The sequence below is a fragment of the Squalius cephalus genome (genome assembly GCF_949319135.1).
Source record: "Squalius cephalus genome assembly, chromosome: 21".
Taxonomy (NCBI): domain Eukaryota; kingdom Metazoa; phylum Chordata; class Actinopteri; order Cypriniformes; family Leuciscidae; genus Squalius; species Squalius cephalus.
The window spans coordinates 17,744,668-17,771,609 of NC_137142.1; the positions used below are offsets into that span (position 1 = coordinate 17,744,668).

At 38.0% G+C, this 26,942-nt stretch overlaps 1 protein-coding gene across 2 annotated transcripts in view; it reads right to left on the reverse strand.

Annotated features, from left to right (window-relative positions):
- Nucleotides 1–703: 703 nt before the first annotated feature.
- brf1a (BRF1 general transcription factor IIIB subunit a) overlaps nucleotides 704–26,942 on the reverse strand; it is a 58,845-nt gene continuing 32,606 nt past the window's right edge. For both annotated transcript variants that reach the window (XM_079855603.1, XM_079855604.1), the window contains exons 8-19: nucleotides 25,536–25,629; nucleotides 25,207–25,333; nucleotides 25,056–25,095; nucleotides 24,884–24,976; nucleotides 22,888–23,148; nucleotides 14,280–14,341; nucleotides 13,979–14,060; nucleotides 13,802–13,857; nucleotides 13,447–13,712; nucleotides 5,352–5,403; nucleotides 3,740–3,899; nucleotides 704–2,324 (exon numbers count right to left, since the gene is read on the reverse strand). In XM_079855603.1, the coding sequence (XP_079711729.1) occupies nucleotides 2,287–2,324; nucleotides 3,740–3,899; nucleotides 5,352–5,403; nucleotides 13,447–13,712; nucleotides 13,802–13,857; nucleotides 13,979–14,060; nucleotides 14,280–14,341; nucleotides 22,888–23,148; nucleotides 24,884–24,976; nucleotides 25,056–25,095; nucleotides 25,207–25,333; nucleotides 25,536–25,629 (1,331 nt within the window). In that variant the 3' untranslated portion in view covers nucleotides 704–2,286. The remainder of the gene's footprint in view (nucleotides 2,325–3,739; nucleotides 3,900–5,351; nucleotides 5,404–13,446; nucleotides 13,713–13,801; nucleotides 13,858–13,978; nucleotides 14,061–14,279; nucleotides 14,342–22,887; nucleotides 23,149–24,883; nucleotides 24,977–25,055; nucleotides 25,096–25,206; nucleotides 25,334–25,535; nucleotides 25,630–26,942) is intronic.

Sequence of the window (26,942 nt, forward strand, 5' to 3'; positions counted from 1 at the left end):
TCCCATTAGGCCCGATCTCTTATCAGCACTGGTTTCTCATGTGTGATATCAAAAGGTCAGAGTAATAGGTTCCAGAGCGGTGAAAAAGAGATAATGAGAAAGACAGAAGTGTGAAGAGGTGAGTTGACCACGTTCATTTCACTCAGGGTCTGTGTGGATCTTGCTCAAGATTTCCTCCCAAAGGATGCAGAACCATCAAATACCATTAGCATCAAAGGCTATATATTTAAATACATTGTTTTTCATATGAGATATAGAGACTATACAGTTTCACAAAGAAAAGGGTATGTAACAAAACACTTTTTTGTTGTTGTTGCAGAGTTCTTTTCCTTTCAGAGATTTTACTAGCCTTTAAGGCAAGACCGTCACACCCAGTAAACACAGATGACCCTAAGAACTTCAACTCCCAGCAGCCCTTGCCCTGCAGAGACGAGAGTGACTTCTAGGGTCTCATCCAGTGGGATCTTACAGTTAGTTATTACTGCTCATGTTTCTATGCCAACCAAAACACAACAGCCTTGAGCACAAGAACCTAAAAACAGATGCTCAACTCTTTCTTTGCCTTATTCCCAGTAAGTTTTACCCAGTGGCAGTGAAGATAGCTCGTCTTAGGTCATAGTGTCGAAGGACTCAGACAGCAAGCAGACAAAAAGAATAAAAATACACAGCGGTCACACTGAAAAATAAAGACAGAAGACGTAGTGTATTATGATTACTCTTTATTTCTTTGCTCATAAATACTATTAGGTTTTCTGAACACTGATTTGAGTCTGTTGTATTGTCACCATTACTGCTGCGAGACCAAACCAATCTGTTCCAAAAAACACAGGCTCCAATGGACTCCCGAGGACTCGCATACCGAATCCTGAGGACTCACATGTCGTAGAAGATTTTTATTATGCAAGCAAGAGTTCACAGACATCAACATTTATTAACTTTATCGATTGTGGATGCATTTACCAGGTCAATGGTTTAGGTTAATGGTTTAATCAGAATTTGGGATCACTGTCCACCTTGTTTTTTTATTTATTGTATTTTCTAACAGTTTAAGATGGTTACCCTGTTAATAAATTGGATCATTTTTACTTGTAATTATTAGCAAAATCTAAATGGCTTGGGTCTGCATCAGTAATATCTGCTGTGTGTTGTGGCATGACTGACTGAATAAACCCCTCAAATACTTTTCTAACAGCGTACTCTATATTTGACTCATCTTTGAATCTGGGAGAGAACAAAGTATAAATAAAGTAAAACATTCTCGAAGAGCACCAACTCTCTGATACTGAGTATTCAGATATGAGTAATACTATTCTATCTTCTTCATTAACAAACCAGTACTAAACCATCAATCCATTTCGAAACAATCCAACAATGTACACATCTCCTTTATCTGTCGAAAACATAAATATATTGCATTTTGTAAATATTTAACTGCAAAAATAAGATCAAACCAAAGACATTAACAGCATTTATCTGGAATGAATTTTTCAAGTACTCATCTCCATAAACCAGAAAAGCAGCAACCATCAAATCAAAAATCAGTATTATTCTCATCAAAATACTTTTTAAACATTATGCTTAAGTTTAAAAAAAAACTTTAACTAGCCCAAAATGGAAAATCCAACAGACCAGTGGGTAATTTAATAATACAAATTAAAAAAGGCACTAGGAAACCAGCCAAGGTAGCTGAGCAAAATTTAACACTGTCACTAATCAGATTTCACACCGTAATCCACTTTGAAAACATAAAGCTACATCTGGTTTAAAGAATAACACTTTGGCTCTAAAAATCATCATCCTATTCAAGGCCTGTATACTGCAATTGTAAAAGGCACGTGTACATGCACACGTTTGTCCACACAGAGCCCCGAGTGGGCTAATCACTTTAGATGTGCAAGATCATATGTCATCATTAGCCTAAAACACACAGTAATGCAGTTAGCAAGCGAGAGATAGAGAGAATCATCTCTCCCAGTCACCACACACATCCATTTACTCTCATACTCCCGTTTTAAATGGTGTTTAAGTTACTTAGTGCACATGAGCTCAAGAACATGCACCTATCGAAAAGCACAAACACAAGAAGGTAGGGTCTTTGTTCTTGTTTAGCTATAGTTCTTCTCCTCTGTTGTGTGTAAAGTTCACGGTATTTCTTTTCATCTTGCAAACATAAGCACGAACACCAGGAGTAGTGAGATGGAGGTTGTTGCATGTGTGTTTTGGGGTTGAAATAAGCAGCAGGCTAAATGTTAGTGTGTCCTCTCCACTGGTGCTCCCACCCTGGATTCAGAAGCCATCATCATCATCTAATTCATAGCCGTAATCTGTAGACCGGAAAGGAGAGGAACGCAAAAAGGTTAGGACAAAACTTAAAGGGATAGTTCACTTTGAAATTAAATTTTGGTATGTTTTAGCTTACCAGAAGGGCATCCAATATGTAGGTGTCTTTTTTTCCGCAGTAGTTTCAATTTTGATATTTTTAGGTCAAACCGTTCTTGTCTGACAGTCATATCATGCAGGTCTATGGTCACGGTCTCAAAGAGCATGCACAGAGTCCAAATTAAAACAATTCCCCATCGTCCAAATTAAAAAATTCCCCATCGTAAGTACACATTGATGGCCTAAGACACGAAACGAGCGGTTGGTGTGAGAAAACGAACAGTATTTATATCGTTTTTACCTCTTACAACACAACCACGTCCAAGTGATCTGAGGGCGCGAGCGCTTCCTGCTGTGTGTCGTGTGCGCAGACTGGTGCATAGATATATACACTAGATGTCGCCTTGGCTACGGCAGTTCATTGGAACGAATGTCTTTAATGCGACATCTAGTGTATATATATCTATGCACCAGTCTGCGTACACGTCACACAGCAGGAAGCGCCCGCGCCCTCAGATCACTTGGACGTGGTTGTGTTGTAAGAGGTAAAAACGATATAAATACTGTTCGTTTTCTCACACCAACCGCTCGTTTCGTGTCTTAGGCCATCAATGTGTACTTACGATGGGGAATTGTTTAATTTGGACGATGGGGAATTGTTTTAATTTGGACTCTGTGCATGCTCTTTGAGACAGTGACCATAGACCTGCATGATATGACTGTCAGACAAGAACGGTTTGACCTAAAAATATCAAAATTGAAACTACTGTGGAAAAAAAGACACCTACATCTTGGATGCCCTTCTGGTAAGCTAAAACATACCAAAATTTAATTTCAAAGTGAACTATCCCTTTAATGCTCTTTTCTGAACTACTAAAAATCACGCAAAGAGCGTAAAATGTCAAAAGGAGCAAAGTTTATGAATGAACAGTTCCCTAAATATTTATGACATTTTTTTTTTTATCTTTTAAGCACATAAAATAGTAAGGTAAATCCCAGGCTCTTAGTGAAAAAGTTAATGAGGTTTATATAAGAAAATCTAGCTTTTAATTATATTTAGGGACTATATTTGGTTAGAAAGAGTTGAAAGCCCCTAAAGCAGTATTATTATTTTTAACTAAAACTATTAAAATAGTTTTTGTTAATTGGAATACAGCTGCAAAAAAAAATTAAATATACACATTAGATAAAAACAAATGTAAACTTTTTTTTTTTAAAGTACTAAAAATAAATTAAAGCTAAATAGAAATATTTTAAATAGAACATAAAAAATAGAAAAGCACAACAAAATTTAGTAAAATTACTAAAATTAGTAAAAAATTCATCCTATAGGTCAAAGTAAGACTTTTGCATCACATACCAGTGTTGCCCATTAACTGCACGGCACTGACACAGTGCTCGTCCTCCTCATCCTCCTCTTCTTCATCTGCAGGGTCATCGTACGCCACCGGTCCGCTCTCTACAACAATAGTATTCTGGGTTGGGGCAGCAGGAACGGCCACTGGAGCACCAGATCCTTTCTGGAGGAAAAAGTCAACATGAAATGGTATTCGCAGCTTCTTTTGCATCAGTCATCATCCAACCTGTTTCCAAGTGAAAACATATTCAAGTAGGGGAAAAAACTGTAGAGTTGTAATTCTGAATATGTTTCCTCTCTGGAATAACGAACATCAATGATTTGTGCACAATAAGATAAAGGATGTCAATTTGAATTTGACAACTTCAATGTACTCAAACACCCTTTGACTGTGTGATTCTATTATAATTAGGGCTGTCAAACGATTAATCGCGATTAATCGCATCCAAAATAAAAGTTTTTGTTTACATAATTTATGTCTGTGTACGGAGTATAATTATTTTCTATATATAAATACACACACATGCATATATATATTTAAGAAAATGTGTTATTTATATATAAAATATTTATATATAATATAAATTATATATAATATAAATATATATACACAGTATATACATACAAATATTTCTTAAATATATACATGCATGTGTGTGTATTTATATATAGAAAATAATTATACACCGTACACACACATGTATTATGTAAAAACAAACTTTTATTTTGGATGCGATTAATCGCGATTAATCGTTTGACAGCCCCAATTATAATGCTACATTAAATGAGAATCACACTTATCTTTACAAGTTAGCTTCAGAGTTAACAGATAACCTTGTTAGTGAATTTAAGAACCGTTTCTTTTACTGAGGGACAAAGGGAAAGATGTCAATCACAACACTTCATTTCCTGTTGCCAAGAGAAGGCAAGAGGTTGCTTAGTTACTTGAGTATTGACCCCCAGAGGTAGTATTTTTGCTTCTGGCTTCAAAAGAGGGAGGTGATTATGTATTCACACTCACACACATACACACTCGCAGAAGTTTAAAAGTAGTAGAGAGACTGTCATGAGACAGACAGACTGACTTAATAACATTGGAAAACAAGACAGAGGAGAAAAGATCAAGGTCCCTGACATACAGAAAGATGAAGCATCATGGACGACACAGCCGGAGGGAGTGACAGAGCAACTGAAGAGCTCCAGCGGTCTAAGGGCCAGAATGACGGCGAGGGATCAGTAGGAGCCGAGAGAAAAGAGCATGTGTCATCAAGGCCTCCTCAGAGTCCAGATGTCAGCGGCCCACTTTCTATTGCAGTCCGAGGCAGTACATTAAGCTTACGATAGCCCAACTCAAACTGGTGCCTTTGAGTATCGCCGCAGAAATAGCCTGCTGATCTAGGAGAAGCTCGGCGGATCAAAATAATTCTCTTAATTTAAACATGAAAAGGAAGAACCCGTTTCTAGGTCAACTTAATGCAGTTTTTCTGCACCGGCGATAAACTAAGTGAAGCTCTGGGCCAGAGGCCATTTGAGGGTTAAGGGAAATTAGTTTAATATATCCAGAGACCTGCCAAGGATGTGCTAGTATGACGGACGGTGATTTAAATTCACTCACCTGATCGAGGGCCAGCTTCTTAGAGGGTTGTGCACACACCAGGGGCTGTAACCTTGGAGACAGAAAGACCGAAAGAAAGAGACAGTGAAAAAGACAGACAAGATCATTAAGAGAACATGGCTTATTTCATTGCACGAAGTCAAAAATTACATACAATACAGTCCAATCATTTTTTTTATATTTACCTCATCTGTTCTTTTCAATTCTGCTTAAATTGACACACTGCTTAAAAACACTGCTTAAAAGTCACTGACTTATTATAATGCAAATTTTGACACATTATTTAAATTAATTCCCTAAATGTACGCAATTTAAATTCTATCAACCCAGAAAAACACAAGTTTTAGAGACCCACAGGGACAAACCCCTGCTTCATAATGAAATGTCCCTCTGTATATTCACTAAAAATGTATTCACTATAATTTTTCAGAAACAAAATGCATAAAAAACATTGGCAAATCTAGCACATTTTCATAGGTGGTGGTAGACATGGACAAGTCCTGTCTTGAATTACCTCAAATCTCATACTGTAAAATTCCCAGAGGAATAAACGTGGCAGCTCAAGTGACAACAGAAGGGGGAGATCGAGAGACAAACAGAGAGAAAGAGAGATGGGGGGGTGGGGGTAGGACAAGCACAGAAGAATCCAGAGACGCTGTTTATCTCAGTATTTGCAAGTCAACATGCAGGGGCACAGTTCGAATAATGAGTTTACTCATTATTCCAAAGAATGTAAGATATGTTAATGAGGTACGGATATGATGCACTAAACCCGCAGCATAAATAAACGCTAATCAGAATCATCTGATTCTCCTGATGATACATCTGAATATGTAGAAGAGATTAATTTCTCATGGGAGCAGTTCTCTTTATATAACCACAAGGCGTCCCAAATCTACTCAAACTCTTAAACTCAACTCAAACACAAAAATCTCTCACAGACACACAGACTAAGAGAATGATCGACAGAAAGGAGGATATAATGAAAGGAGGATAGAAAAAAGGATAACCAGTGCCGGTCCTCCCTATACGCAAACTACGCAAGGTGCGTATGGCCCCTGAACCACCAGGGGGCCCCCTTGCTTTCAAAGATTATACAAGTAGCTTATCATTATACATTCATGTCATTCGAGTCATGTCGAAATTTATTTTTTCTAGTTAACGATTTATATTTATTTAATAACTCTTTTGGACATCATGCAGTGTGGCAGATAATGACATGACTATGGCTGAATCCCAAATCACTCTCAAATGTTAGACCATGGTGGATGTTATCGAGTGCGCTCATTCTATCCCACATTGCAAAACCACAAAACCAAGTGTACAGCCGATGTACACTCAAACAGCAGTCCAAATTCGCGCACTCGTTTTCATTTACTCTTTCAAGTGAACTGTATTGGGCTAACGTAGGGAATAGTGGTTTAGGGGGCGATTTTGGATTCAGCCCAAGTGTGCCGCACAAGTCCTCAAAATTGAAGCCAAAATGTTTCAATCGCCCCCAGGTGGCCCCAGTATAGGTCATAAACACCACCCTCTCCATGTAATCTAATGCAAGTAGGGCTCGCTTCATCCTGCGGTGGACCATCCAACCCCACCCACATCCAAAATGTCACCTTGTGACTCCCCATTCCCATTTTGCCCCGCGATTGAAAGGGTTTTTAGGCATAAGGGTATGTTTTAAGTGGGTTTCAGGCGTAAGAGTAGGTTTTAGGTGGGTTTCAGTCCGGTCTGTCATAAAAAGTGAAATATAAGAAGTAAATGAAAAACAAAATTAGGTGTGAGGGTTAAGTCTTCTCGATGCTTCTCCCTGTTTCAAAGTTTCAACTCCCCCCAAGCTAATTTCATTGATTAAGGTTACAGTGACAGGTAGGTTTAGGGATCAGTGTTTGGTGTAGCCAATCAGTACTGTGATTGACATGACCAATAAAATCTAAAGAATCGGCTGCAGGGCGGAGTTTCCGCTGAACTGGTTTGACGTATTTGGACATGGGCGTTGCTTCTGACGTCACACTTGGATGTGGGCCGGGTTGGATGTCCACCGCAGGCTGCAGCGAGACGCTTCTCATCTAATGGGACGTGAGACAAACTCAACGATCAAATTACAATTCAAAAAATCTTTTTCCAAAGATGGTTTCTGTCATTTCAGGTAGTTTTTGTCACATGACAAATGATGTAAGTTCAAGTGTAAAATAAGTTTGGTTTTAGTTAGTTCTTTGATGCTATAAAAATGAGAGTGTGACGTCACGATTGACAGCTGAGATTGACTGCTTCTCTGAGTGAAGTAGTCACTGAAGCACCAACATACTTTTTTGGGGATTTTCAGGAGGAGATTGGAGCTTTAACTTTAATTTTTACATTTCATAACTGTTTATTTCACATCGACATAATGAGTTGATCATCAGTAAACTGTACTAACAGATTCGGCAGGTGTGGGCGGGGCCTTGATACCACGGCTCCACTTCACGATCACTAGTGCGCAGACTCGGGCTCCGTAATCAGCGCAAGATGTCAGCGCCATATTGAAACATTGGCGACTTCATTTCTCTACAATGGTAGTGAGTAAAGGTACGTCGTCCATCTCTTTTTACAGTCTGTGTTTTTGACTTATGGCTATGGCTTCAAAACAAAGCTTTCTGTCCAGAGAAGAAAAAAAAAAGAGAAAATGTGCCAAGAACAAAGTAGGTATGTATTTTTGTAACATTTTAAATTCTTATTTAGTCTTGACAAACCAATAAATTTGTAAAAAACGAAACAAAACAACAACAAAAAAAACTAACAAAATACTCCAGTCTAGATCTCCGGGTTCAATATTAGTCAACTGTGTTTCATTAGAAATGCCCTGATGAAATGTAATTTTCAGTTTGTGTCAATATACATCAATAATCAAAATGTTCTTGTGCAAGGTTTATGTATAAGAATTAAACATTCTGTTTCGGTCATGCAAGCTGTGCTGTGACTCCTGTCAAGTGTTTTAGAAACAATGCCATTAGAGTCTAAAGTTTAGAGAATTATTGATGTATTTTCTATGTTTACTTAAGCTTTCTTGGGTAAACTATATTTTTTATGCTTTAGTTTCGAATTTAGAAAATAAATTCAGCTGTGTGTTATAGTTTTTCTGACAGCTAGATGGTGTCAGAGCAATACTTTCATAAAGCATTTATTTAGCTGTCAACAATTTTATTTATTTAATATTACTTGTTCTTACTGGCAGTTTTGCTTAGGGCGGCTAGAAGTGTAGGACTGGCACCAGATATGACAAAAGAGCAATAGAAAGAAGGCTATATTAAGAAAAATTAAAATAGAGAGGATGGACTTACTGACTGACAGACAGACAGATACTTTCCTTCATATTCTCAGTCAGTAACACATGCACGCACGGTTGACAGTCCTTCACGACCCAGCATGCAAGTGTCCTATTGATGCTACAGTGCATTCTGGGATGGGGAACGGTACAGTACTTGGCATGAAAACAAGCTGTCAGAGCCAAAACACAGTGACAACATTCTATTCCTGAGAAACAGTCTGTTCCACACACACACAGATTTGCATTTACGTCAAGGGCTGATAAATTGTTCACACCACTGAGTGGGTCAATTATTCAAACACATAGCACAACAATAATGATTAGAGATGGGAATCAGGGCCCTGGTGATGCGGTATATTGATATCTGGGTCACAATACAATAATATTGTAATTCTTTATGTGACAGTTATTCAAAACTGTAATATATTTTCATGCTTTTCAGAATCATAACTCGATTAAAAGGATTTTATTTGAACATAAATAACTGAATGTTCTTTCAATGGTTTCAAATAAATTCAGTATTGTATTGTGATACTAAAGTTTTACATCTATTTTTCCTCTTACCATTAGTAAATGTGTATGACAGAGTCTTTGGTTTGTGGCTGTGATGACTTGATTTCTTTCTCACAGATCTCTTTAACATTTCAAACTGTTCAGTATTTACTCTGACCTTCCTCATCACCCCTTCATTTCATACGCTGCTCTCGGGGTATGACTAAATGGCTGATGTCAACAGGGGCCTTTATTTTATTGAGCTGAAAGAGTATGACACCAGGCTGACACTATTACTGCTGAGCGCTTGAAGGCATGAGCAACTGCCTAAGTCGTCGGTCTCTTCATCTCAGAAGCTAGTTTTGGTCCCAGGCAGAGATAAGGTTTTCTCTTTTCCTCGAGGATGACGAAAACTTCCTCTCGTTTTTGGGTCAATTCAGCCTTGAGAAAAACTCAACTTTCTTTGATCTCGCAGACAGCTCACCTCTCTGTCTCTTTCTCTAGAGATGTAGGTTTTCTGCAAGTAAGCTGATTAAGAAAGAAACTCTGAGCCGACAGCAGAAGGAACCTCAGAGGAAGAGAGATGGAAGCGAGAGAAAGAAAGAAAAAAAAATTGGGGAAGCGAGTCTATAACAGCTGTCTGAGAGAGCGAGAGGAGGAGACTGTTTAATTACCAGATGTGTGATGGTGTGAGATGGCGATTTCTGGCACTCCAGGTGTGAATGTCTAACATGAGATGATCTCATGTATGGATACAGAGGAAGTGTTGGAAGAACAAAGGACCACAAAAATAAGAACAATCCATCTCAGGTTCTCACAGAGCCCTACCTCCAACTCTAATGAAAACCTTTGGCATTTGTCTCTCACAAAACACACACACGGCTCTCTCTATATATATATATATATGCTGAGCTGCGGGTGTCTGAGAGGACAAGAAAATGACCAGAGGAGGAGGGGGTTAAAACAGCAGGAGGCAATTATACCAGCTATTTCTGGACGAGAGTGAGAGAATGTGAGAGACTTATTAAATTTAAGGTTCAGTAGAATGGAGGGATGAACAGACCAACAGATGGGTAGATGTTCAGGCAGTTGCGGGGTGTCGGGAATATGCTGTAAAAATACAGCAGAGAAGCAGAAAAGGGAGGTTGAGTGTCTGTGTGTGTCTATGTATAACACAATACCTCAGTGTGCAACAGAGAATGGGAGTGAACGGAGTACAATGGCTTTACTGTCAGCAGAACAACACACACACACACACACACAATTTCAGGTTAAGCTGAAATAGGACTGGAAACCTCTTAAGAGCGCCTGAAAAAACGTTAGGGCTGGGCGATATATTGAATATTCACAACATGTATACAATAATTGTGCTGGTGATATAAAATTAGCAACATTGAAAATCTATATTATGTACACACATACTAACAAGATTTTTATATATACTGTATATATCTTTTGTGTTTTTTTAAAGAAAAATATTCAATACATCTTTCATATATTAAATATTGTTCAATACATAAAAGCCTTTTATTTTTTTTGCCATATTGCCAAGCCCTAGAATGAGACTACAAGTAACTGAATAAAAAAAAAAAAAAATGGAGAAAACAAGGTAAGGTCATCTTTGAGCGGTAAAAGGCAAGTCACTGAATAATACAGACAATCCCATTCAGGTAGACTCCATTCAGTAAACAGACTGCAGGCTGTTATGAGTGAGAAGAGGGAAAAACTGGAAGAGAGATAGTGGCGTGGTAACAGTGTAATGGCTTTTAAAAGGAAGTTCAGATTGCTCACCTTTCCATTCAGAAAAAAACGAACATAAAAGCTACTTTCAGAATGAATGATTCAGAAGATCTATCCTGTTCACTTCAAGAATTCAATCAACGAGAAAAACACCACACGCATATGAAACTGGCCACTCAAAGAGAGAGAGAGAGAAGAGAGAGAGTTGCTCATTGTTCCATGATATTGGCCTTGCAGTGTCAAGACAAACTGTCGGAGCACATTTTGTGTGCAGGGCCACCAAGAGCCTCTGCTTAAAGAGAGAATATCCATGACTAATGACAACCCAGAAACCAAAGACTAACAACTCGAATGGAAATGAGTACACGGTAGTAGAGCGCACACACATATTCTCCAAAAAGGAGGGTACTAGGGAGTGGGCCTCACTTTAAATATGTGCTCTAAACTTTAATGTGTTCCATACCAGCATTTAGAGACTAAATATAGAGCAGAATGAGGCTATTCTGACTGACCATATGCATGGGACTTTCTCTCTCTCTCTCTCTCTCTCTCTCTCTCTCTCTCTCTCTCTCTCACATGCACACTCTCTCTCTCACACACACACACACACACACACACACACAGTTAATTTAGCATAGACTTAGCTATTCTTAACAGACCTGCCCTGTATTCAAGTGCACAAAAGGGTAAAGGGCATAAAAAAAGAGAGAAACAAACATAAGGACCTTTAACACTAGCAGTCCGGCCCACAAAGCTCTGGAGATTTTCCATTTGAGGGTCATGAGTGAGACCCCAATTAGCTTTTTCTCTCAGGCAATCAATTCTTCATAAAAAAAATGTAAACATATGGGAATTTAAAGTTTTGATGATAATTTGAGTACATCTAAATGATTATACTACTTTAAAAAGTGCTGTGAAGTACATTATCCGATGATAAATCCATGGTACTTCACTGTGGTTCTGAATGACTAAACTGTTCTCCTTCTATCGCCCTATAATCCATCGCGCTCTTTAAGATCACTAAATTCGAGGCTTTTGGTCATACCTAGGATATCTAGGTCCACCAAAGGAGGGAGAGCATTGCTTTGTTGCTCAGACTCGCTCTCCCAGTTTAAAACTAGATTAAAGACGCATCTCTTCAGCCAGGCATTCATATAATACTTTTAATCTTACAGTTAAATCCGACCTCTAGTTCATAAACGCCAGAGGAGAACTGGCCCCCGACTGAGCCTGGGTTCTCCCAAGGTTTTTTTTTTTTTCTCCATTAGGTCACCTGATGGAGTTTTTTCGGTTCCTTGCCACTGTTGCCTTTGGCTTGCTCAGTTGGGGATATTTAATTTAATTAATCAATCAACAATACTATTGATCAGCATTACCAAACGTGGACGTTTTCCACTAGAAACAAACATTGATGTATTATTTTAATTTAATACTGTGAAGCTGCTTTGATACAATCTGTATTGTGAAAAGCGCTATATAAATAAACTTGACTTGACTTGACTTGTTCATACAACACAGTATTTACATGGTGCTTTAAGGTACTTCAAGAAGATCTAAAACCATGGTAATACCATGATACTATTTGTAGGTATAGCAAGATGCTATAAGAAAGAATAACCACAAAATGATGTGATCTGGGAAATGCTTGACTAATGCAGCATGGAAAACGTGAAAGCGCTACAGCATAATAGGATCATTTTATCAGACTGCTGTTACTAAGCTGATGTAAAACCAGAATTTTCCTTTAACAAAAATACAATTTCAATGATTTAAGGAAAGAAGGCAGCCTCTGTGTAGCAGATGCACCTTGTTTAAACTTGTAAAATAGAAAATAGTGTTCATGTGAATATAAACAGAGTAAGAAAATATAGCAGGGATCATGATACAGTTACAGTAATGTACCCTGCCATTGTGTATCCGTAGGTCTATAGTTAGCAGAGTAGAGAAAAAGAGCTTGAGGTGGTTACAGGAAAGAGTCCAATAAAGGGTGTGGGTGTGTAAATCAGGCTGTATTAATAGGAGTGGATCTGTTTTAAGACTGTCCATAATACAACTTTGGACACAGGATTACTAAATGGAGAAAATTTTCGAATTTTTTTGCAACCACTTTTTCTAAACCCAACAATTTTCCAATCCGAAGTAATCTGCCTGTCACAAAATTCTCCATAATGCGACACAAACATAGTCGATCAGATCATAATTGATGTTTCATTTACAGCTATGCGGAGTAAGATTTCTCTGTTTTGGTCGACATGAAAAAAACAAGTAATAGCAACCAAATCAATAAGATGTCCAGTCACTCAATGCGGTTGCAGCTGGTAGCGATAAAACGTTTTTTAAACGGAAGAGATTTTTTTTGCATCATTCCTGGATGGGATATGGTGTTAAGACTGCGATGGTGGGAATTTTCTAGGACAGATGGTGAGTTTAGAGGATTTTCTATAGCAGAATGTGTGATTTAAGGTGTGTGGGCAAAAACAAATCCCCAAAAAAACTAGGGAGTGGAGAAAAACAGAAATAAAACGAGACATAAGAAACCTTTCTCCTAGAACTCCATACCTCTTGCCAAAACTGCTGACAGTTTTGCCAATATTGGGTGAAGTCAGTTGGAGTTTCCGTTGATGGGCCGCGGGGGTTCTTTTGGCTCCAGTGGAAGCTTCTTCAGGCTGGCGAGTGGGACTTTTTGGGCTGGATTTGTTCAAGTCTTTCAGGACATCGTAGTTTATTTTAGTGGAGATGCGTTTCTGCTCTAACATCTTTTCAATGGCTTCATCCGCAGTGCTGGCATTGATGGGCTCACGCCTCCGTGCTGACTTTTTTCTAGGCTGTGAGATGACACACAAAAATACGGAGGTAAACTCATACATTTGTGACCCTCACAGCAACAACTGTCATTTATGAACTACCTTGTTACCTTCCGCTCTTTATATGTACCATCCTCCTTTTCCTTTGCTATTCTTTCTTCCTTTTCTAAAGAAAAACAAACATATCGTTCTAACAAAAGTGTTCCAAACTTGATTAAATGTTGTCTTAGTTTAAATTAATCTGTCATGGGTAAAATTAACAAACGGGACAGTTCAATCTTCTCTACCTTTCTGTTCTTTGAGGTAGTCTGCATTTTGAAGCATCCACAGTTCGGTCTTCACCTTAACTTCCTTCTCATTCAGGATATACTAATAAAAAAAAGAAAGATTAAAAAACAACAATACATAATCGCTCAGGTCATGGTGGACGAGCTAAACAGACTGTAAATCATGACAAATCTCATTCCACTCTATTCTAATGCAATTTAATTATTCATTTTTGGATGTGAAATCCCATCTCAGATTTCAGCTTTAAAGAACCAAATTACAAATTACCATGTCGTTACTAATAGTGAGGTCAAAACTTACACGATCAATCTCGTCCTCGTCGATACCGTTCAGGTCTAGCTCACCGTTTTCTGCCTCCACATCTGATGGAGAAAAATAAAGAGTTCAGAATATTGAATATTGTATTAATGGACATAAGAACATCAGAAGTCTGAATAAATTTGTACAAAAATAGAATAAAAATCACAACAACAAAAAAAGAATCGCAAAATAAAATACAAATGTAAAACAAAATAAAATGAAATAAAATAAAAACAATAATAATACAATTTTTTTATTTTATTTGTGTTGTGACTATTTCAGACTGCTTTGGCAAAAGGAAAAGAGAAAAGTTTTGCCTGGTGTTTACGCCACATAATTAAAGTGTATTAAATGTTTCACTTTCCTAAGGAGAAACACATGCTGCCATTTATCAGAGAACATTTCTCTGAGCCAGTTGTTAAATTAGGTTAGTGGAGATGCACAGAATATCCCACTGCAGTCCAACCCAAAAACCTTCACATAAAATGTCCCTCAGCAAATTCACATGGAAGAACATACTGAAAAATATGTGTGTGTTTCTCTGTGGTCTCTGCCCTGTAGCAAATCTTACTAGAAAGTCCAATGGGGCTACTGGGATCATTAAACCAGTGGCTCTACAGTAGCAACTTTCCAGGGTTATTCCCCCTCTGCCTTCCGTCTTTTCCCTCTTTTCGAGGGCCAGTTCCTCCCTTCCCCCATCCTTACTCTTTTCTTTCTGCCTGGAGATTGTTGGCAACGCTTCAGAAGTTTGCTTTATAGAGCATCCCTCTCTCTCTCATGTGTTATAATGGGGATGGAGGGTTAGGGGGAGGGCAATTCTTGTTTCTCTAAAACAGAGAGGGCAATTCTTGTTTTCTCGCCTCTGAACGGAGACCCCTCAATATCAGTCGATCCCGTGAGTCAAGAAACCTGACCTCATCTCGCCGCTCGCATCTGAACAAGCACAGACTAAACACACTACTCTACCAATGCATGTGCGCGCACACACACACACACACAAGTCCTCCAACACCACACATTAAAACACACTGTGCTATGAGTCACATGTGTGTGATGTGGTGAGAGCGTGAATAGCAGAGATTAGTTACAACAGGCGAAATAAAACCACACCAGAGAGAGACTACCAGGTGCAGCTGGATCCAAGATGAATAAAGACAAGAAACTGTAATAAAACGAGCACTGCAGCCTGTCTTTCCCATCAGGCCTAACTTTGCGTTCATGTTCAAATGTTGTTTTTTTTGTACTGTCTGTTTTCATTCACTTAGGACATATAACCAACTGTGTGTAGCTCGCCAGAAACTACATTCGACTAAAAATAGCATTTAAAGTGTGCATATGTGCAGCTGCACTACCTGAAGACATATGCATATGCATGAGTGTTCGACAGCAGCTGCATGTCAGTCAGACAGCACTTGGGGATTGAATACTGTTAAAAAACATGTAAAAATAAACTCTTATTGTTAGTTTTTCAGCATTGAAATGGTAATGAAGTACCGTCACTTAAAGGTATAGTTCATCCAAAAATGAAAAATCATTTACTCACCCTCATGGTGATCCAAACCACTATAAGGATTTTTTCTTTGTCTGGTAAGATTTTGTACAAATTTACCAATTTTGTTTGCCTGCAATTAAAATTAATTGGCACTTCAAAAAAAAGGAAGCAAATGTACCTTAAAGGTAGCCCATATAACTCATGCACTATATTTCAAGTAATTTTAATGGCAATATGAAGCTAAATTCAAAGATGGCATGAAACACAAATTTCAATAATCTTTTCTTTATTATGGTGATGAGTGAAATAGCTTCTCGAATGAGAAGATATGTAGGGTGGGACTTGATTTTGTCCAACAGGAATAGACTGGATTGTTGTCGTTTGTTCATTTAGAACATTCTTTTTTTTTTTTAAATAATGATGCACATAAATAAATTATTTATAATAAACTGCAATATTCCATAAAAATAAGAATCGTCGATTGTTATTTCATAAGTCAATATTCAACGTTGTAAATTAATGTAGTGCCTCTATAACTGGATCAGTCCAATTTGCAAACCAGCCCAATTGTAAACCAGATTCAATGAATAGATCCGATACAAAATAACAATTTTAAAGCTTTTTTTCAGCACCTGTACACTTTAAAGAAAAAAAAAGCATAGTCTGAATAGTCTTCAATTTTTTTGTTGCACACAGTAAATTAAGTCACAAGGGTGAGTAAACAATAACAACTTTAATTTCTGAATGAACTGTCCCTTTAACATCACCTGAACACAACAGAGGCGCAAAAAAAAAAAAAAACCTGAGAAGCAGAAAAAAGGAGCCAAGTTCAACAAAATTACAGAGAAGAGAAACAACAAATGAGAGACTTCACTTAACACTAATCATTCTCCCTCTTCATCTATTCCCCTGTTCTTAAATCCAAAAACCTCTGTCCCGAGGCTACATTTCTGAATGATGCTGTCCACCCAGACATTAGCGTTTCCACGTGCGTTCAAAAGGTCTCCAGAGGTTTCACTGACACCGACACCTGTTCAGAGTCGAGCACTGTGTCCGACTAAATACAAACAGATATTTAAAGATACCACCAGATGGACACCTCCTTTCTTTCTCTCCCATGGACAATTCTCACTCTTCAACACAAGCAGGAGCTCATCAAACGTAATCATCTGATAACGTCACTCAAACTGACTGGCGGGTCAGGAGAACAAGCACTGAAGCTCAGGGAAAGGAAAAGACGGACAATGGAGATGCAGAGATATGGAAAGAGAGAGGAAGGGGGGTTTCTTCTGGAGGCGAAGAGGGCAGACAGGCCCATTAAAAACTGACCCCTTCTTGCCCCTGTGACTTCCCCAGGGAAACCCCTCGCCCACTCACACACCTGCTACAACTGTCTATAACGCCCAGAGGCTGGAAAGAGAGAACGAGAGAGAGAAAATGTCAAGAGAAAATATATGCATGTACTTTTTCAGACTCTACTGTACATCTACAGACCAAAAATGGGGGAGGGTTAGACACATTTTTAAACAATAAAATGTAAATGTAACGGCAAGAGGAAAAGACTTGAACAGACTTTATTCATGAGATCTCTCATTTTCACTCACATTCGGCTGCCCTTCAGGTGTTAAATCTCGACAGGAAAACATCCTCATGGGGGTCCGCGCACAGATTTTTCTGTCAGTGCATGTTAACGGTACAGTGAACGTGTCTATCACATAGATCGGGCCTCCCATAGTCATTTGTTTTCCTCTCCACAAGTCTATCAGTCAGTCACACTTTTATGATGTCATATTTCACACAGATAGCAGCGTCACTGTCAGATGACATCACATCACTGTCAGTGCTTGCATTTCATTAGAAGAAAAAGCAATAAATGAGTGGCAAGGATGAAAACGATAAAGAGAATCAATCAAACAGCAGGAAAAAATAAGGGAACAAAAACATTATGAAGTTGAAAACTACAATAAAACTCGCTATGACAATAGTTTCGCAGCTTTAAAAACTCATTTTAAATAGTTTGCCGATATATTTATTTATTCATGATACATTCGTGTTTTTGTTGAATAAAATTAAGTAACTGAATATTGATGAGAAATTTGATTTATTAACATATATAAATAAATATGCAATGCCGTTCAAAGGTTTGGGGTCGGTATGATTTTTTTTAAAAATGTTTTTTAAAAAAAAGTCTCTAATGCTCACCATGGCTGCATTTATTTGATCCAAAATACAGTAACATCAGTGTTCAAAAACAGTAAAAAATACTGTGAAATATTATTAATTTCAAATCACCGTTTTCTACTTTTATATTTTAATAAGTAATTCCTGTGATGGCTAAGCTGAATGTTCAGCATCATTACCCCAGTCTTCAGTGTCACATGATCTAATATGCTGATTTGGTGCTCAATAAACATTTCATATTATTATGAATGTTAAAGCCAATTGTGCTGCTAAATATTTTTGTGGAAACTATGATACATTTTTTTCAGGATTCTTTGATTAATAGAAAGTTCAAAAGAACAGCATTTATTTGAAATAGAAATCTTTTGTAATTTCATAAATGTTTTTACTGTCACTTTTGATCAACTGGTCTTTGCTGAATAAAGTATTCAATTATTATCAAAAGGGCACCTCAAACTTCAAACCATGTGATCTGTGACATGATTCTAAACATGGTGTTCATGAACATTGTTATAAAGACTAACAAAGCCACATCTGTGTGCATTATAAAGGCCTTATGAATGTAAATTACCGTCACTTTTGGCCCATCTGTCCTTTACAAACCCCTAACAGCTGTCTTGAGGATGCGTTCAAAGCGAGCAAGAAGAATAAATGTCAGTCACACACTTACTCTGTCTTTCATTCTCCTTTGAAAGGCACCTCTCCCTCCCCTCCTCTCTCTCTCTATCTCCTCCCACTCTTTCTTAGTGTAAATGAACAAGTCTCTTATCTCCTCCTGCTCTGAAGATTCAGGAGATTCTAAAGGATGGGGAGGGGAGGAAAGACTCCATCCACTTTTTTTCTGTTGCAGATAAACAGTGAACAGTAACATTATGCAAAGGGAATGGAAACTAGAGGGCGCAAATACATTTAATATACTGACTGATCTATAAACGAAAAGGAAAAACAGAAACGTATAGAATCACAGTAAACCTGGGGATGCTGTTGGTATCTCCTGCTGTGTGGTCAGAGAGGACAGTGAATGACCATCTGGAGACTCACACTCACTGCTGCATTGTTAAGATCACAGGCCCTCCGCCCCCTCAGAAAAATACACTGCATTACACAACAGCACCAGATCTCTCTCTCCACACACACACACACACACACAGACAGAGAGAAAGAGACAACGGGGACACCATTCTGACATCCTCACAAAAGAGAACTGACCTTAGAAAAACAGAACAAGTCAAAAAGAAAAGTTACAAAAAAGAAAAACAAGAGGAGGAGAGGATGGACACCCATATAGCCTGCTCGCTCTCACACAGTTTCAATAGTTAATATATTGCCATATATTAAAGTGCCCCTATTATGCTATTTTAAAGGTTTCTAACTTTGTTTTGGAGATCTCCTACAACAGGTTTACATGCATCAAAGGTCAAGAAACACTTTCATTTTCTCATAATATACATTGCACATCACCACATTTTTCAATGATTCTCAAACGACTCGACGGATGAACCAGTCTCTCTAAATCACTCCTTTCCGAGAGTCTACTCTGCACTGATTGGCCAGATGACCCGGTCTGTTGTGATTGGTCTACCATTTACAGCGCATGTCGGAAGCTAAACACCCATTACCATAACTGAACTTCAGCTCTGTCCGGAGGCATACTCATTCCTCAGCGACTGTACACACCGTAAAGACAGTAACGATAACGTCGATTTTACCATATCAATCCGAGCGCGAGTCCGATGATGAAACATTGGAAGAACTAGTTATTCAACCCGAACCTCCATCGCAAGGACGACTTGAGCAGGACGTTTCTCAGTGATACACTACTCAAAATGCACATTGGGGAACTGTATCAATAACAGTGCATGTGTTAGCTGAGCACTAACGGAAATGACTGGTTTAACATTTAAGTTTGTAAAAGAAATCTTGCTCCATCCTTGATCTTTATTTAAAGTAGTAAGAACAACAGACAATCTGCATTAATAGAAACAGTTTTTGGTAATAGTGGCCCACAGCTGATTTGCAAAACTATTTCAGAAAGACAGTAATGACGGGAGTTAGACAGAAACTTGCACAATATAAAACATAAAAAACTATGTATTTTGAACAGCCGGTAGAAAACATTTACATCAATAATTATTCATACTTACAAGTTGTGATTCTGAGTAGCAAGCTGGTCCAAATAAAATGGGTGGGTAATACTACTGACCCATCTTTCCAGAGCAAGTGTTTTGCAAATCCCGCATTGAGCGTGTTTGAGGGCGGTTCAAGTTGTTCGCAGGCGGACAATGTACGGCGGGCATTATGCAAATGTCTTTTCTAGTGACGTAGAACCGTCACGCAGTGGGATTCGATTTCCTGATGACTCTTTAGGCGGTTCAGTCTCGATTCTTTTGGGATACAATAACATTATTTATCGTGCACTTTCAACTTTACAACTTTGTAGAACGTTTACATTAACAGACAGCTATATTACACACTGCATGAAGGGGAATATTAGAAAAACTATAAAAGGGGCACTTTAACATTTTTGTTCATAGCGTATAAAGAGCAATAGTGAAAAAGTAAAAAAGAGCAAAATAAAAAAAAAATCTGCATTGCTCTACATAATATTGTAGGATAAGCAACGTAAAAAGACATTTTGGGCACTCGTTTCAAACTTGGACTCGGATTAGTTAACATGCTAAAGCTAGCAGCAACACCAAATAAGAGGACATGCGTGACACTTTGAAATATTTTGCTTAATTGAAAACTCCAAATCTAAGTAGTAAAACAAAACCTGTTGTATCGGAGACATTACCATTCTTTAACAAACCATATACGATATACAGTAGTACAATACATAGTGTAAAGTAAGTACAGTATATCATTCAAAACAGCTTCTGCGGAATTAAAATAACAGTGTGGAGTAAAAGAATTGATTAATTTAAATAAAAATTGAATAAATTAAAGAGGTAACATGAATTAAAGTCGCTAAAGGGATAGTTCACTTGTATGACTTTCTTCTGTTGAGCATAAAGGAAGATATTTTGGGAAAAGCCTCATTGTCACCAATTCAAAATATCTTCTATTGTGTTCCACAAAAGGATAAAAAGTCATACAGGTTTGGAAAAAAATGAGGGTGAGTAAAAAAAATCAAAAATGTTTTTGGGTGAACTAATCCTTCAAGGTAAATTATGATGACGGACAAGACTAATGGTGCCAATGATTGTGATAATGTCGTTAAGTTTAATGATGTAGTGAAAGTTCTCTCTCTGATGCAACATACACTCGCACATCACACAAACAAACACTTCTGCATTTTTAAATAACATCCAGCTCAATCTCACTCTCACGCACAGTAACTAGAACACTCTAACAAGCATCTTATTGTCTGGAATGGAACAATGAGCCCACCTAAAAATAAACAGGGAGAATAGACAGAAAAAGCTTAAGCAGACAGAACCAAGACAGAAGAGTGCACACACATTCAGAGAGAGACATATTGTGTCAGTGGCCATATCATCACGAAGATGAAATGAGCAAATTGAGGGAAATAAATGACATTGTTACACTTCTACAAGGCATTCACTTGAGTTTACATGGGCACTGGGCAAAACAAAAACACACAAAAAATACCTCCTCTCTGAGTCATGATTGTTCCTGAACCCAACTCAAAAATCAAACCAAAATACACACACACACTGTATGAGCGGGTCTCACGGGCAATCAAGTGCGCACACAGCCGGCCGTAGTGGGTGGATGAAAGACAGTGCGCTAATGACAAGGTGCTGTGTTCAATTAGTGCTTCAAAGAGTGGAGGGGGGCTTCCTCTTCCTCCGCCCCATACAAATCATCCACAATCAGCACAACCAATCGGAAACATGACAACCTGCTCGCACAGCCAATCACACAATCTGACAACCTGCCAGCACTCTATCCTCAGGAGTTTACCAGCTGCAGCTCTTCTGCCTGTGATGAACAAAGTATTATTCTCTCTCTCGAATGCTCTCGCATAATGTAAACGCAACAATCACAAAAGATAACGCAATCATTTCAGATAAACAAGTCACTCTTGAGTTCTGTTCTCCAGAGGCTGGGTAACTCTCACTATAGTGTGGAAGTGGGATAAATTAAAAGAGGATTAATTATTTTATAGAAAAGAAAATCACTCTCAAGTTCCACTACTCTTCTTCTACTCATGTCCTAATAGCACAAGTGTGTGATTTAACAATGAATGTGAAATGAAAGTAGATTCAATTAAAGTGGATTAATGTGAGTGTTTTGAAAAGGAGTCACTCCAGTTCCACACTTCTTCTTCCTTGACTAATGCTGTAATAGCACAAATGTGTGACTGAACGAAAGTGGATTAATGTGAGTGTTTTGAAAAGGAGTCACTCCAGTTCCACTCTTCTTCTTTGAATAATGCTGCTAGTACTAATAGTACAAATGTGTGACTGAACGAAATTGGATTAAATGAAAAACACTTTAGGGCCGGTTTCACAGACAGGGCTTAGATTAAGCCAGGTTTAGGCCTTAGTTTAATTAGGGCATTTAAGTAGCTTTTATTAACGTGCCTTAGAAAAAAACATTACTGGTGTGCATCGTAAGACAAAACAATGGCACTGATATATTTTTTGCTTTTAGTTAAAACAGCTCAAACATGCATTTTAATTTGGGACTAGGCTCAAGCCTTGTCTGTGAAACTGGGGGAAAGCATTTAAAAAGTTGCATTTAAATAGTTGCACACTTCTTAAACTCATAAAACAAAAAAGAATGAAGATCAAATGTGGAATGAAAATGGATGGAAAGAATGTTAATGTTTCACAAAGTTGTCATTCTAGTGCAACTCTTCCTCTGCTTGTACCCTGTCAATGTTATCACAGCAAAACTGTGGTAACAAAGAATGACTGTGGAATTAAAAAGAGTTTATGCAATTTGAAAGTGGAGTCACACTCCTACCGTTCTCCTTCTCCTCTCCCATTTTGGTGATGGACTCGGGCAGGCCCAAACTGGCCGCAGTGGGCAAAGCTCCAAGCAATAATGCTAACGAGGGCCGTTTGGTTGGAGAGACTTTCTCTCCATCTCGCTCCTGCTGATAGCCACCTCTATCCTCTCCACATACAGCACTGCACAGGTGAGACGCTGCTGCCCTCAGCTCATCGTCCTCTCCTTCATCATCACCAGCAAGGAGACTGGATGATGCCAAGGAAATCACATCATCTGGGAAAAGCAAGCGAGAAAATACACATACATCACAAATTATGTCTCTCAAATAACTGCAGGAACAACAAATAAAAGGTAAACGGAGTATAAAGATGAAAAGAAACTGCTGTCTGCATGCAAATAAAGTACATTTATTTTTGTAATTAAATTATTTTGCTAATTAAAACGAATGCATTCGCCCTTTGATTTTGATTCGCTATGATCCAGCTGAAATGGGAAGAAAGTAATTATATAAACTAACACACATGCATACATAAAGTGAACACACATGCATGAAAAGGCGCTCAGACACACACACACAAACACTCCCACGCTCGCAGTCTTAATTAGCTCCCTACTGTAATCACTACATTAGAGAGAGATATATCACGCATGGGGAAGCACTGGATCTCTGGATGTGCGTGCTGCTGAACACAAACTAATTGGAAAGAAACGTAAACAGAATTTCCGCACAAGGGAAGTAACACTCCACTTCCTGAAGAAAACGTTGTGAGAGCAGCAGTTCTCACTAAACAAAGAGAAATTCTGACAACAATATAATCATTTGTTTTAAGCGTGAACAGTTTGGGTGTCATTCGCCAATAGTTGTGGTTCTCATGAAGCAAACCATCTCTATAAAAGTGCTTTCCACACAACAGCCAATCATCACTCTTTGTAAACAAATTCTTATGCATTTATAAATATGCGCTCCCATCTGAGAGCATGCACCATCCACAATCTTTAAGTAAAGCCAAGCATGTTAGTCTCAAAACCTGTTGATGCACAATAAGCTGGCCTAGAATACACTTGATAGCTGTACTTGCGAGCCAAGTCTAACCCACATTAAGCTATATATAAAATGTTTGTCATTCAGAAATACTGGATACTTCATTTTTTAATAATTGTTAAAATATTTTTTAGATATAAAAAAAAAAGTATATTGATAAAAATTATATTTAAATATAAATGATTAACAATGATATAAACTTTGTGATATTTCATGGAATACTTAAAACATTCCATGTTTTTAAGGTCACCAGGAGTTTTTTGTGTGTGTGAGTGTGTGTGTGTGTGTGTGTGTGTGTGTGTGTGTGTGTGTGTGTGTGTGTGTGTGTGTGTGTGTGTGTGTGTGTGTGTGTGTGTGTGTGTGTGTGTGTGTGTGTGTGTGTGTGTGTGTGTGTGTGTGTGTGTGTGTAGATTGCACTGGTTAAAAATGTTACCCTCACATTAAGCAATGATATTCATTACCGTTAAAAAGTTTTGGGTCAGTAAAAACTTTTAAACAAAAAATAAATTAATATTTTTATTCAGCATGAAAGCATTAAGTTGAGTTAAATCATTTAAATTGTTTTCAAATACTACTATTTTAGATAAATGCTGACCTTTTGAACTTTCTATTCTTGAAATATTCCAGAAAAAATGAATCAAAGTTTCCACAAAAATATTAAGCAGCACAACCGTTTTCATCTGTGATAATAAGTAATGTTTCTTGAGACACTGAATCACGTGACACTGAAGAATGAAGGTAACTAATGGCTGCTGAAAATTCAGCTTTGCCATCATAGGAATAAATGACATTTATTTACACTGATTTTACATCAAATAAATGAGCCTTGGTGATGGTGAACATAAGAGACTTCTTTCAAAAACATTAAAAAATCTTACTGACACAAACTTTGGAATGGTAGTGTAAGTGTAAAAAACATGTTTCTGTGTAACAATCTTTCTGCGGGATTGTGTGTGAATGCTGTACCTTCTCTGGAACAGGATGCATAAAATCCCCTGGCTTTGGGCCTGCAGCTCTCCAGCTCGACTTCAATCTCATCCTGATAGCCACAGATTTCACCTGCAGAGCACATACGTGTGTGTTCAAACAACCATGATGAAAATTAGAGCATAGACTCTGTCTAAATGTTTCAAGGTACCTTCAATATCATCAACTTTTTTTGAAAGCTCCAGCTCAATCTGTGGAAGAATTCATCAGAGAAAATAATTGGTCTGACAGTGTGAAAGCACATATAGACATAATGGCTGATTTTAATGTTCATAATTCTAAATAAAAGTGTGATTCGTGACCTGTTTTAGCTTTTGCTTCTTAATTCCAGCCGTGTAAGAGGGCGGGTCGCACTCCTGCTCCAGATCCACCTTCATGAACTCTTCAATAGTCAGCTCACTAGTGGGCGTGTCCTCAAATTCATTCAGCCTGTCAATCAAACACACCGGGGGTCAAAACGTACAACAGCAAAACCGGGCCTAAATTCAAAGCTTCAGAAAGAAAGTGCAAAACCAAAATCCAGATATAGCACTAATTATATAATATGAATGATACTGCTATATATTACGAAAATGGTAATAACGGAGCACAGCTTGTGGTCATACTGTGATTATTTTAAGACAAAACACACCTTTTCCTTAGTGTGGCCTCACAGACTTTCACCACACTGATCACTTCCTTAATTGTGCGACGGAACTCATGCATACGGGCAGCAACCAAGAGAGCTATAGGGAACACAAACACACAACTTTAAGTACATCATACACACTTTCACTTCGAGAGAGAGAAAGAGAGAGAGAAGGAGAGAGGACAGATTGTCAAATATGAAACATTTATAGGCCTTCAGAAAAGTGTGTCCACTGTACCTGCCCCCCTACTGATTCACCTCAGGCAGAACAAACAGACATTTAATGCACCTGCAATACTGCAGAACCCCTGATGCCTGTTTCACTCAGATTCATTAAAGAAACATGAAGAGCCAAATGCACTTCTGGACTACCTGACAAACTAAAGAATGTCCAACACCACAAAGCATGCAAGCATGTAAAAGATACTGATGAATTTTAGAGCTTAAATGATCCCAATTTACAGGGCAAAGAATGAATAGATTAACCAATTTAAAAATATGACATCATGGTTCACTGTCATTCTCTAAACTTATTGTAATGCTTTTAGAAACGAAAGAAAAAAAAGAAAAAAAATCTGTCTTTGGCCTTTTATGGATAGGACAGCAGAGATTTTGACAGGAAAGAGTGGGATAGAGAGAGAGGAAATGGAAATCGCCCTAACTCACTAATTCTCACTAATCTCATTCCAAAGACATATTTTGTAGTACGTTATTCACATTTTTATGAATAAGCCAGGACAAATATTTCCATGTATTGCAATAATTTATAATTTTTTGTAGTTTTTGTAATAGTATTTTCTGCATTTGAAGGCAAAACATACTATAACTATTAGTTGAGCACTGACACAGCTTACCCTGAAAACACTACAGTACATATTTGCTTATCATTGTTTTATAAAGTGGAAATTCACTAATATGCATCATGTACTCTACCATTCAGAAGTTTTTTTTCAAGAAATTAATACTTTTCATTCAGCAAGGACACATTAACTTGATCAAAAGTGACAGTTAAGACATTTATGATGCTATAAAAATGCTGTTCTTTTGGACTCATTATTAATAAAATAATCATGAAACAAATTATCACAGTTTCTACAAAATATTAAGCAGCACAACTGTTTTCAACATTGATAATAAGAAATGTCAACTGAGCAGCAAATCAACATATAAGATAGTTTTCTGAAGAAATATGTGGCAAGCAGGACGGGGCCGAGAGCCGTGGGAACAGAGCGAGGCCTGATTAAGGTCGTCACTCCTCCTTTTATCCTTCCGGAGATCCTCTGTAAGACTTGAGACCGGTGTGGCGCACAGGTGGTATTAGCGCTCATTGGCACTCACGCCACCGGCCTCGCTCCATTCCCACGGCTCTCGGCCCCACCCTGCTTACCACAGTGCTTACATTTTAAAATA